Source organism: Sipha flava, unplaced genomic scaffold (assembly GCF_003268045.1).
Source record: "Sipha flava isolate LNK unplaced genomic scaffold, YSA_version1 1_pilon_pilon, whole genome shotgun sequence".
Lineage (NCBI taxonomy): Eukaryota > Metazoa > Arthropoda > Insecta > Hemiptera > Aphididae > Sipha > Sipha flava.
Window position 1 is genome coordinate 4,826,585 of NW_020272783.1, and position 13,608 is coordinate 4,840,192.

The following is a 13,608-nucleotide window of genomic DNA, read 5'->3' on the forward strand; positions in this document are numbered from 1 at the left end:
CGAACCCTTACAACTATAAAGTATGTTGAAAATCTTAATGAAATCGTTAGGTTTTGGCATATTTCGAATCGTGAACCGTTTTCCCAATTGCTTTTTAAACTAAATCATAAAAACCCCGCAGAAGAATCCATTTCTGTAGGATCGTAAACTTATATTTTGCGTCATATTGCGGTATGGTTGAAAATCCGAAATCGAATCGTTACGAATTTCATAGAAAAAGTATTTGTAAACTTCTGAGCGACATCATCACATGACTACAGAATACTTTTATTGCAAAAAACACGGCATCTGCGCGCACCGCAGCAGCAGTTGGTCGGTGAATAAAATTGTGCAAGTGCCGTTGCACCGGTTGCAGACGAATCGAAATCGGAAAACAACTTGAACGCACGCGTATTGCACTGAATAAAGCGGTCGGCAATTGCGTGTACATGAGTAGTGTGCTATTGCCCACGGTAAAGGGACCGAATTCTTTTCCAAAGCTGAGCGCGTAAAATGTTTATCAACTAGTTTCATCCAATCAATGTGTGTTTTCGTTGGACGTACGTGCAAACCCGATATCGTATGAGTTTTATTATACGGGAAAAGCGTTTGAATCGTGTGAGCAAATATGCATAGCAAATATTGTATTATATGTGGCTTACCATCTTGGAACACCCGGTCCACGTTCAAACCATACGTAGCGCACGTCTCGTAATACGAACATCGTTTAAGGTCTGCCGCCAATTTCCTGGCCCTTGTATCGTCGATTACCCGAGGATTCGTTTCACTTATCGCATCTGTAAACATATATATGAAATATACAATGAAAACATGGTTATTACATACTGTTATCCATAATGCAATGCTCACGTACAACATATAAGTATTGTATGTGTGTGTGTGTACTCGCGCGATATGTACATAGGTTTTATTGGTTTATTACGACCTCTCATGCGTGTGTACACGTCGATGTCGGTTAAAAATGTAAAAGACATTAAATCTGACGCAAAGGACCTTTTTTTTATTACAGGACTATAATATGCGCGGTACATAAATGTTAAACGAAAACGGGATACAGAGTGCCGAGAAATTCGAGCAGTATAATCAGCTCTGTATTATGTACCCTTACCGCTGCAGCAATAAAAAGCATAATTTAACCATATCGAATAGAATACGTGTATATATATATATATATATATAGATATATTTGAATTAACAATGGTGTGTTATAAAAGTATCGATTTTATGACGCATATATGGTTTGCTTAGGGATCAAATAAGACTATCGCGATTGCGTTTTACGGTACCTATACAATATGAATATGATGATGAGATATTTCCCGAAGCGAGATCGAATATATTGATGTTCTCAAAATCGCGAACATTGCATGGCTGCACGTGGTGCTCATCGTATGACGGTAGTATATTTAAGGAGGGCGACGAATGAGAGATTTATCCCTCTTTTCGTACATTTTAGTGTGTATTTGTGTTTGAAATTTAAATTTGAAAAGATAAAACTTTAAAATAATAAAAAAAAGTATAAATAAAGAAATTAACCGAAATCGTGTCAGAATAGGATATTTTATAACGGTTGTAAATAATTTTCATATTTTCCCTCCATCTCTATAAAATGATAGTAAAGTTTAAAATTACAGTACAGTACACATAAACTGATCTTAATACGGCGTTTATTTCGATAGGAAATATACTCGGTGTAGATTTCGTACACTTACCCTGTGTGCCAACCAAGATCAACGGTACCTCGGCGGAGTTGCGGTAGTGTGCCATTTTTGTGTAGTACCCGTATACGGCGTTGAAACTCGCCTCGTTTTCCAGGCTGAACACGAATATGACTGCGTCCACCCAAGCAGTAAACTGTAAATAATAAAACACATATCGTTATTAGTCACCACGCATTTTTTTTTTTTTGTAAGAACGTGTGCACACAAACAATAGTGGAAACGTGTTGGAAATACTGAAATTCGGCAGTCGGTGGTGTTGTGTACAGTTCACAGCGTTTTGGACAAAGATCGTCGTAATTATATTTTATATAATTATTATAATAACCGAACAGAGGGCATAATGAGATGAACTGTTTGTATATTCGATATGATTCTAACGGACTAAACGACGTAACACTGAGGTTGATAACGACAAACGGATGAATGTGCGCGCACCCTGTTGTCAGCCGTTGTCGAATCGCCGCCGTCGAGGGTGGCGCGCGCCGAATCGTCGAAAACCGATCGATATGGAGCGGAGGAAAGGCAGGAGCAGGAAGAGGAGTACGGGGATGACAAAAAGAGCTGGACCGAGGGGATGACGAAACGATGACACACTGAGAGGTCGCGGAGAGCGCGCGTTTGTTTTCAAGGACGACGCGTCAAAACTTGATTGTGCGCGTGCGACTGGTTGTCAAATCGACATCGTCCCATCGCGACACGTTCCCTGTGGACCGGCCACAAACCCTCATACAGAATAAATTATATTCGTTCTCTGGGGTCCAGTGAAATATTAATAATAAAAATCATAATTCGCTGAAGATAACGATTTTTTTTCTGTCGTAATATTATATAATTGTGATTGTCGATCCATTCAATCACGTCAATACTGCACGCCGTTCAAAATTAAAATAAAGGTCATGAAAAAGGAAGGCAACTATATTATACAATCAATTACATTTATTTCCAATGATAATATTCAGTTCAGAACGTCATTGGAATTTTTTAAACACCTACACCCCAACATACACTTTGTGGACGCAGAAACTCTCGAGTACGTCGTATCAAGCACAACTTCAATTAAAATCCTTCGCCGTACCCACAACAATAACACGGTGGCAAGTAAATATTGATTGATTTTTTTACATTTTTTAATTTTCCATTACCATGCATCAGTGGCCAAGTGTAAAATCATTAACGGACGTATTTTGTTCGCTGCACACGAGTATAATAATATTATCTACCTAAAAGAATACACGGACGTCATGGAAAAGAATACTTATTCGTGCCACTGCGTTTCGATTATGCGCGCGCCAGCAATCGATTTACCAGTTGAAATCGCTAGCATGTTTTATATTTATTATATTATTATATATTTAAACACACGCCGTACTAAAATTCACCATGAAACAACGCACGACGTCTGACAGTACAAATTATATAGGTATTACACACCATCCCCGTTTGTATACAAGTAAGCGATTCTTATGTTTCCACACAACAATATAATAATAGAAAGGTCATTATTATTATTAATGCGTTTGGAATAAAACGCCTACTGCTTTGATACACACACACCACCGTATACGCATGTTATAAGACACAATAATAAAAAGCGAGGAGATACGAGAGTATATTAATAAAAGGAAGTGTAACACACGAATAAGGATATGCGATATTGATTTTTCAAACGAAGGAAAGAACAGCATATTTTAATTTCGGTGTCTATTGCATAAAATACGGCTAAGAATCACAACAACACTATGACAACGCACGCGTTGGTTTTATATACAATTAATTCCGACGATAAGTAAAATGCACATAACAATATAAAAAGGAGTTTTATTTATCATAGCGCATCATCGTAATCTGTATTCGAAAAAAACCATCACAAAGTGTACACCGAGGTAATATTATATACACACCTATATACGATTGTATTATTTGTGAATATTGCATATTCGTGTGTTAATCTATCCAAAAAGATTCAATGGTAAAAAGAAAAACAAATATATGCATATACACACATTTTTCGCAGTCTTCGTGTCTCGGTTAGGATTTGAGACGAGAAATATGTGAAAAAATAAAGCAAAGTTTATTACATTCTTCGGACGACGACGGTGCGCCTCGGTGTTTTGTTCAAATTAAATGTATAAATAACTATTAGTGCGGTACTGCTGTGTGCGCTGCGGGACGGTTTATTATGTAAGATAATATGTAAGCGTGTACGGGGGTCTATATGTCGAACAAAAAGTCAGATCTTGGATCGAGGTGCCGTACGCGACGGATGACAAAGAATTATCACGAAGCGTCATAAACGCACTGCCATCGGCGACGGCCTATTATCACACTTCCTACTGTTAACCGTTTTTTGAAGTCCGAAAACCGCACGTTCGAATATTAGATATGACGGGCGAAAAAAGTCAAATAAGTGAACAGAGTCACGTTGTAGCGCGCACATCATAATTATTTAGTGTTTCTGTGTACCGTAAACACAGTGCCGATTATAACGAAGGGGGTACTACATTTAATGTAACAACAGTGCAATGCAACGTTTTCGATTTCTTTTTTTTATTTTCCAAATAATCGTTTATCAGAATAGTTAACGATAACTATACAATCAATATTTCTATTTATGTACATTATTATACCTTCGGATACCTTATTTTAAACGAGCATAAATACTGTTATAATTACATATAAAATGCAGAAGATAGAAATAGTTTTTTTTTTTTTTACCTTAATGAAAATTTAATTGGTATACAAATTTCGATCAATTCTAATTTAAATTGTAGCGTAAATGAAAAATAATATGCAATTATAATTAACTATTAACGTATAATTATTCATAGTAAATTATGTTTATTGTTCTAACAGCTATCCCGTGTGTATACGAGAAACATTTGGAAATCGCACAAACACGCGACAGACGACAATAACCAAACAAAATGTGCCTGTTGTCACAGCAGCTGCCAGATGACGCATACGCACATCGGAAACGAGAACCGACTATTGTCAAAAATATTATAATATTGTTAACGTTGACTTCATAAATATAGGTGAGCATGGAATAATGATATAATATTACGCCGTGAGCGTGCGTGTGACGCGATAATTGAAAGCGAGGGCAAGTATGCAAATATTATTGCGATCGTACTTATGGCACGTGAAATGATTGGTTGTGTGTGTATTTTCTCTATCTTTCAACTCGCTAAATTTTCACCTCGTTCATCCTGTCACGTGTGCGCAATTATAATCGAAACGACTCGACGACGACGACCGAAAAACGCACACATCCGTCGTGAACGCGCAAAGACCACGGTTTTTCGACAAGCTACCGTTATTATAAAAAATAGAACATATATACGTAGTCGTCAAGTACGTGAACGATATACACACGTATACTTTTACCGTAATAAATACTAGATAAAGGACCTCTCTTCCATCCTCGACCAGTAGTCAAATGCAAAACGAAGGCGTTACGAAGGCAATTATTTTGTATAATTATTATCACGTGGTGCTAACATCATTGTAGATCGAATAACAAAAAAACAAAAACAGAAGAAAGAAATGTAAAACATAGGTAACGTGTTAATTCAAAAAAAAATCTACTTATATAATTGACAAGTGTACATAAAATAAATTGATTACTTGTGAATACGCCCATACACACATAATGAATATTATATAGGTATTCTACATATTTATTGTCTTAGAAATTTTAATTAGAAATTTTACAAATCCAATTTAATTGGTAAATCAACTCAAATATACCAGCCACTACGAACTAAATCGAGTATGTTATATTATTTTATGTAGATATACAAAGTATACCTACACTCGACGTTTCATCTGCATTTGACCTTTTGATTTTTCCTTTTCTGCAGCGCACAATATTGTAATCCACCAGTACCTCATCTTTTGTACTATAGCACGTTTGATTGAACTTCGGAGAGATTTGCGGATGACGGTAAGATATATTAATATACATATATATGTACTTAACACACCATTGAGGTGTAACGCTCGAGTGCCGTAATGCGTACGTTTATTGCGCGTCATAGGCGAATTTTTTGAATCTAATTATTCGTCTCGAGTAAAAATATTCGTATACGAGACGTCATTTTCGAAATCGCATTCAGCCAATCGGAAAAATAAATAATAAAATATTCACGTCGCGGGTACAGAAATGGATTTCATTGCACGTAATCGTAATGTGCGTTCGTCAACACATACGACACCGTCACCGTTCTTCTGTTCGATTTACTCCAAGCAATCAGTGCCAGTGGTTTCTCGTCGAGGAAACGAGCATCTTATTACCATATAGCAATATACCTCATCAGTGGATCTCAGTTGAATAAAATATTAATAAACGCTAAGCACTTGCGTGTATAACTACGTTATTATTATTGTAATCTTCGCGTGAACCTCCGTCTAATGTGTACATAAGCCCTGCGATATCGAATTTGAATAAACTTTACTACGCCCCCCCTCTCGTATCAAAATATGCGCAACACACATGTGTATACACACGTGTACATACACGAGAGCCGCGAGCGCAGTATGTCGACCACGCAATGATCTTGTAGTTTTTCCGCGGAGTCGTATTAATTATTTACGATCTATAACGAGCCAGCAAGCATCAAAAACCCCTTTCTAGTTTAAGAATACATAACTATAAATGGATACGTTTAATCGGAAATAATTTAACGCGGTTTCACATATATACAGCACGAAACTAAGTTCGCTAAGACACCGTTCGAGTGTATAGGTACTCCACTGCACACATGCGCCATCACGGCCTCTTTACTTATACAGCCGAACCATCATTATTATGCATAAGTAAACGTGCAATACATAAATTATACGTATAAAGATATATAAATAGACGTGTGAGGATGTAACGGATATAATGCTAAACACGACTGGCATTTCCCGGGAGATCGCGCCAAAAGGTCCCCTGTGTGCGTGTAGTATCGTCAGCGATAGATTTCCGAGGAAACTTTTACCGAAATTGCACGCAACGTAAGCCGCACACTATCTGTATAAATAACAGTGATTCCTAGTTAGTAAGAAGTTACTAATAAAGTTCGCTAAAATTTTTTTTAATCTAACCAAAGAAACTTATTTTGTATGCTTTAGAAAAAAAAATATATTGATTCAATACATGCAACTTTTCGTAATAATACGAAATAAAAAATAAACCTATTTTATTCCACATTCTTGATATTTTTATATAACTACCAATTTAATAATTACAAATCATTTAAATTAGTCATATCATTGATTTTTGAACTTTATAAGACGAGTGAACTTTCTTTTATGTGTTTATAATCCTGTCCTTGTGTGCTAGATATTTTTACTTTGAACCAGTGACGCTATTTAGAAGGGACATAGGGGCCATACCCCCTAAGCCTTTTTTGACTTTTTAAAGATTCTCTCAAATCTACTAATCTACTACAGTGATAATCATGTAGTTTGCTATACAACAATAATTTTACTCGTGTGTATTAATATACATGTTAAAACAGTATTTAATGTATACCTTTTAATGAATATATCATATTTTATTTATACTGAGTTTGATGTTATGTCTAGAAATAATCAAATATGAAGGTATCTTTATTTACATTTTTAATGTAATAATTATTAAATTTTACATGATAACTGACAAGTGAAATTTTATATACTCGTATAATGGGGGTTGAGTGTAAGAAAAAGTAAACAAGTGATACACAGAAACATGTAAATGAGTGATTTCATACACACGTATATGTATGTAAACTAATACCAAATTATACTGCCTTCCACCTTGAGTAAAGAATCAAAGCCAAGCCACCTCTGCTTTTAGAACAACGTAACACAACCCTATCATCAATGTACAGTCCTGTTGGTAGTGGAACAAACACTTTGAAGATAGAATATAACATAATTAAAAAGCAATTGAAATACAGCAACGATGGGATTTTTGAAAATAAAATGTAAGCTCTCACAAAAATCGTGTCGAACTGCAGAGTCCTTAGTAAAAGAGATTCGCAGGGAGTCGAACGCACAATGTTCTACTGTAGCAGATACGTATCTGTATTATACGTATATAGAAGTGGCACCGTAACCCATTTGATGCAATATTGATCCACGCCGTACAACTTTAACATTTCCCAAGGTTCGGTTCATTCGTTAATGTACAAGTTACATAAATGTAGTTTCGTTTAAAAAATATAGTAGTAGAAATAACATTAGACAAATATCTGTTTACACGTATATACATGTCTATTTATCTCCTACGCCCTCTTACTTTCACTGCAATTTTCATTTTTAACCACGTGCAAATGTAATTCAGAAAAGCCTACTATAATTGAAATATGACCTCGCTCATGTGGTTTACAAAAAATTAAAAAAATATGCACTCCGAATAATAATGCCTAAACCGCCTAACCTAAGTTTTTATCTTATAACTACCATGTGTGGGATAGAAACGGAAATATTAAAATGTTTTCTATACCAGCCGTTATTCGTATTTCACCAAAGGTCTTGCAAAAGTATCCTTGTTATTATGTGTATATTTTATATTAGAGTACTGGATGATAAACTGAACGTTATTTTTTTCATTCGTTTTTATTCAAAGTTTTCAAAGTTATTCAAGTTTCATTTAATTATAATTTTATTTTTTATCAATACCCTCAATTCTTTCTTTTATTATTTTATCTATTAAGTATCATATTTTTTCAAACAGTAACCTTGAATACTTTATTTTTCAGTAATATATAAAAATGTATAATTGTTATTTGAAAGTATACAAATTTAGAAACATTTGTGATACGAAATAATTCGATCCCCGAAACGATATGATTACGGAAATGAACAGCGTTTGGCAATATACGGAATAAGTTTTTGTTTATACTATTCTCTGCACATAAATATAAACTCACTTATTGCGTCAACACGATTTCACAATGAACGTCACGATGAAAGATAAGTTTATTAAATGCCGGCATTTCGCGAGGAAGTTACGAGGGACACTATGTACTTGATATCAAAGGCTAGTCGTGACACACAAAGGTTGAAATTAAATTAATTTGTGCACAAACTGAAGTAAAAGACTACTGCATTGTAAACAGTACCGTAAATACATCGTGAAACAATATACAATGTATAATACGAACGGAACGAACTGGTCGGATTGACGATGCGGAAGTATATCTGCATGTTAAAGCAAGTTAGACGAGGTGGATGCACGTACATTTTAAGGACGGTTCGGATTGAGATAGGGTTCGACCAGGACAAATCGAACGAGAAAGCGACGCGTAAAATTACAATACTACGACAGTGACATATAACAAAGGAAGGAATAACGCTGTTGGCTAAAGAAACAATGTAACACTATACCACGTGTGAAATTGATGTAGCAGAAACGATTTCAACACCTTTTCCCTCTATTCGCATTGGGTACGCATGCCCGAACGATGTTTGCGAGGATTAAATACTTAATTTAAATGTCGGATTAAGTGCATAGTTGCGAAAATATTAATATAATATTGTATCGCGTTACTTTTGCGTAACTGTTCTAGGTATTATGTGTATGAGGAGGCGGAAAAAAAAAACAAAAAAAATCTAGTCGCCGACAAAAGGTCCGATCTAGTATAGTGTAAAGCGCACCTATAGTATTTACACCTATGTGTATATATATAAACTAACTTAACCGCGAGAGTATACAAAAGACACGTATTGCGTGAAAAAAAAAAAGGTCGCCGACAATTAGATAACCCTGGCGCTGTGAAACCAACGAACCGGATATAGAAACGGTCACCGAGGGTCCTCCTCTCGCACACTCTCCCCAGCACTCGCCGAGCAGTAATCGGCTCATAAATCCCGGAAAATTTCAAGTGGATTAATCTGAAGTGCGTAGTAACAATTCAAACCGACTGGATACACAATATGTTATTTACACGGTAATGATCGCGGAAAAAGTGCGCACTGTGGAAACACAAAAGCGGAAACGCGTCGGAAATCGCGCGAACAACGTGAAACAACTATATAGGTATAACGTCGCGCACGTTCTCACGGAATTGTACGATTTCCAAAATATACGCTATTTCTTTTATAATTTATACTGACCAAGAAGAGAGCATTATTGTGCAGAATTCGTATAATGCATACATATATAAAACTATGTATATATTATTTCGAGATCACATCGATTACAATAGATCATGCCGCGCATACTATACATATTATGTACATGTATTTCTCATCAGACTTCGCTATAAAACTATACAAACACACATATACACACACCCACGAAAATTATTTTGGCGTACCACCGCCGAGTGAATGATCCTCGCGATTTACTCGAACCGCCATTCGTTTTTTAATTTTCTCACGCTTTTCATTTTCTCATGGCCGAATATGCATTATAGATATGTATACAATAAGTATATAATACTGCGACACTTTTAGAATACATTCAAAGAAATGTGCAACGATGAAAATTTGTCAACGTGGCACAGATTTTCATCGAATCACGTGTGGGGGCGATGTGCAGAAATCAGATCGATCGCAAGAGCTGCGAGATAAAACGTGTATGCGTAGCATATACATAATGGCGTCATTGGGAGGGAGAAGGGGAGTTATACAAGTGGTAGAAATTAGAAAACGCTGATATAGCAAATGTATTGATTTGCACCTCCTAAAATGTTCATAATTGTGCGTTTTCGCCAATGAAATGAGACAATTAGAGTTTTGAAACTCTGCATTCTTAAGTGTGGATAAAAGATTTTGACGTTAAATAAAATTATGCAATGGGATATTCCATATAATTTTAGTAATATTGAATTTCGATTTTGAACGATATGTAATAGTTTTTATAGTAGTTTTATAGTAGTAATATGTAACAATACAATAGTTTTTACAACGTTGGGGATGGTGGAGGAGTGGGCAAAGTATTCAAGGGTCTGTGCGTTCTAGATAATTTTTGCTAACCTAACGTGATGTTATGCTGAAATACTGCGTACACACATACACACTATATAGGTATGAGCAGTATATATTTACGGGGCGGAAATACCGAATCAGCAGCAATTATACAAAGGCGACCGTACGGCACTACGTGTCAACGAATACTACGGGTTGTAACCGTTTTAGACGTGTGTGTTCACATATAAAGTACTCGGGGTTGTGTATCGAGTTTATACTGATTCGGTCTTACAGGCCCTCGGCACTCTGTATATACTAATATAATAAACACAGAAGATTGTGTGTTACGCGCGAGCGGCGAAATCATATAATGTATATGCACGTTTTCGTTGGCGTTTCCTCGAGGACGTTGACCGGATATGAGGAGATGATGTAATTGACAAGTATGCACACGCATGCCCAGTGCGTGCGGGATGCAGCGGCGGCAAGTATTAAGAGAGCACCGTCGCCGGTAAAGGGACGAAGGCGATGACGGGGAGACGAAATGACGCGCGCCGAAATGACGGCGACTGTAATAAAATTTGCGAGAGATTGGTTCGAGACGACAACGCTGTCTACATGCAGTCCCCTTCGGAGACGAACGAGTACTTACTACGTCGTCTTCGTCATACATATATACGTACGTACAAGTTGAAAAGATGGTTTATATATATATAAATGTATTAGTGTGCTACTGTTTTTATGGCGGAGCGGTCGTCGTAATATAATAATAATAATAATTTGTCGTCTACAGGGTGATTTAATTCGAAGCGATTTTCGATTAAAATATTTTCTGATGCTGTACTTCAGACACAAATATTAGTCATTATTTCACATTTATACCAGCAATTCATTATTGCATACATATTTTTACATCTGGTTTTAACGTTCAAACATTTATTTATTTAATCTATACTGAAGAGTTTTCGTATTCTCAAAGAGGGTAATATTTGGTTTTTATTTTTAATTCCAAAGATTGCTTCTCAGATACTTTTAATTCCCGCGTATATATAAATTTAAAACAAAACTTGGAATTTAAAACCTTAACCCGGCGAAGAAATAATAACGAAGAGTAAACGTATTTTCTTATCTTCTATTTTTATTTACTCATCCGCACCGATCAAAAGTTTAAATACATTAAATCAATTAGTCATTACTGTTTGCAAGATTAAATTTAAGTATAGTCAATTTTTGAGAATAAAACACAGCGATATGGATAAGTTTTGAAATTAAAATTTAAAATAGTTCTTATAAATAAAAAAGGAGGAATAAAAGAATTATAAATGCATAAGGAAAATAAAAAAAATATATATACTGCTTTATGTGATGAATGAGTATTAACGAAAAAAAAATATTATAAATTAAACTCGATGTATTTTAAAATCACCACCATGTATAATACATCGTTTAGTGATCGCAAATGAAGGTTAAGCGAAAGCTGTTACATAATATTAATAAACCACAATTGAACTAGAAATTGAATATGATTATACGTTCTTCTTCATTTCATCCGGAAACGGGAAAAACAATAGTAACGCATAGTCTCGATTTTAATTTAGTTTATCTGACCGTTGCGCCAACAACCTTTAAACGTGTGCGTGTATACTACGTGACCAGATTTTAGAGAGATGAATAAAAGTTGACGGGCGAGTAATAAAAAAAATAAAACCGTCGGAAGTAAAATACCGTTTGCACCAAAATTTACGTTCGAGTGAACTTCTCTATATTATCGCCACCAATTTCGTTCATTCCTATCTATATATTATAATAAAGTCAGTCACGCCTTGATTATAAAGCAAGCTGATCGCCAAAAGCTAATAATTTAAGGCACGACAATGTTTTTCAAATATTCAAAAATACCGTGATTGTGATTATGGTGCATTGGAAAGGAAAATTATAATAATTTTGCATCATCGTGACATTCCTTTAAAACACCGTACACACGTGTACACCTAATACGTAGAATATATCGGTAGATTTATAAAAAGAAAGAAAAAACGATCGAAAATCGCACGAACTCGAAAGCAACACGCGAAATATATCATTTTAGACGTTTTAGGGACGAATTAAATTTGTTCTAAAGAATACCATAGAAAATAACATGCATACGCCGTACAATAAAGTACCATAAAAGAATCCTTCGAATGGAAATATGTAGACAAAATAATCCTCTCGAACATTCGCGTGACGGTTGCTAGTCACTACCACACGTACGCCCGTATGCTCGTTGCAAACCACCCGGTCTTGTGGCCGCGTTTCTTTTTTACAGCTGATCACATGGTCGGCCAGCTGTACCGGAATACATCAACGCCACTGTAATGTGACCACGAAAAACGTACATAGCATAGTATATACGTACTTTGTTCGTCGGAGCCAATTTTATTTTGTTGACACAATTCCATTTCGTATCTATTTATTTATTTGCCGATATTATTGAGTTGTGGCAGCTATACATAAAATACATACCCAGAATAAGCTTTTGATAACATATCGAATTATTCCGAACATGTAGAAGATAACAATACACACTCGCGTGGAGGTATATTATTGTATTTTATCGATTTCGTTGCATTTGCATGGCCGTTGGACTGAGAAACGAACGCACAAGTTCTTTATTGAATGTCGTATTGAACGGAATATGTACACGCACGGTATACAGTATGGATATAATATGGTCGGGCGGAATGAAGAACGGAACGCGTGTTTACGTTGAAATTCATATTATGAGATGACGATATTTTGCTCCGAGCAAAGGCAAAAACTCAAAAAATACGAAATCAATTGTATGGATCAAATTTGAAAAAGAAAGTGAAAATAGACTCCGCCATTCTGTCATGACTTTATTATTTATATATGTATACAAATACGTACTATAAACATATTATATACAAGCTCGACGACTAGACGCATAGCAGTAGAATGGCGTTAGAGAGTTATGATAACATTTCGTTCTTCTTTA

At 35.6% G+C, this 13,608-nt stretch overlaps 1 protein-coding gene across 5 annotated transcripts in view; it reads right to left on the bottom strand.

Moving 5' to 3' along the window:
* The window catches only part of LOC112681984 (centaurin-gamma-1A), a 75,267-nt gene that overhangs the window by 3,640 nt on the left and 58,019 nt on the right, over positions 1-13,608 (bottom strand). For 3 of the 5 annotated variants that reach the window (XR_003148448.1, XM_025552385.1, XM_025552386.1), the window contains exons 3-4: positions 1,713-1,854; positions 642-776 (exon numbers count right to left, since the gene is read on the bottom strand). Coding sequence is in view for 4 of the 5 variants with exons in the window: in XM_025552385.1 (XP_025408170.1) it covers positions 642-776; positions 1,713-1,854 (277 nt within the window). In the remaining variant the exon portion in view is untranslated. Of the gene's footprint in view, positions 1-641; positions 777-1,712; positions 1,855-1,926; positions 2,114-13,608 lie in introns of those variants that run through there. The other 2 variants (XM_025552387.1, XM_025552388.1) reach the window with 2 other exon arrangements.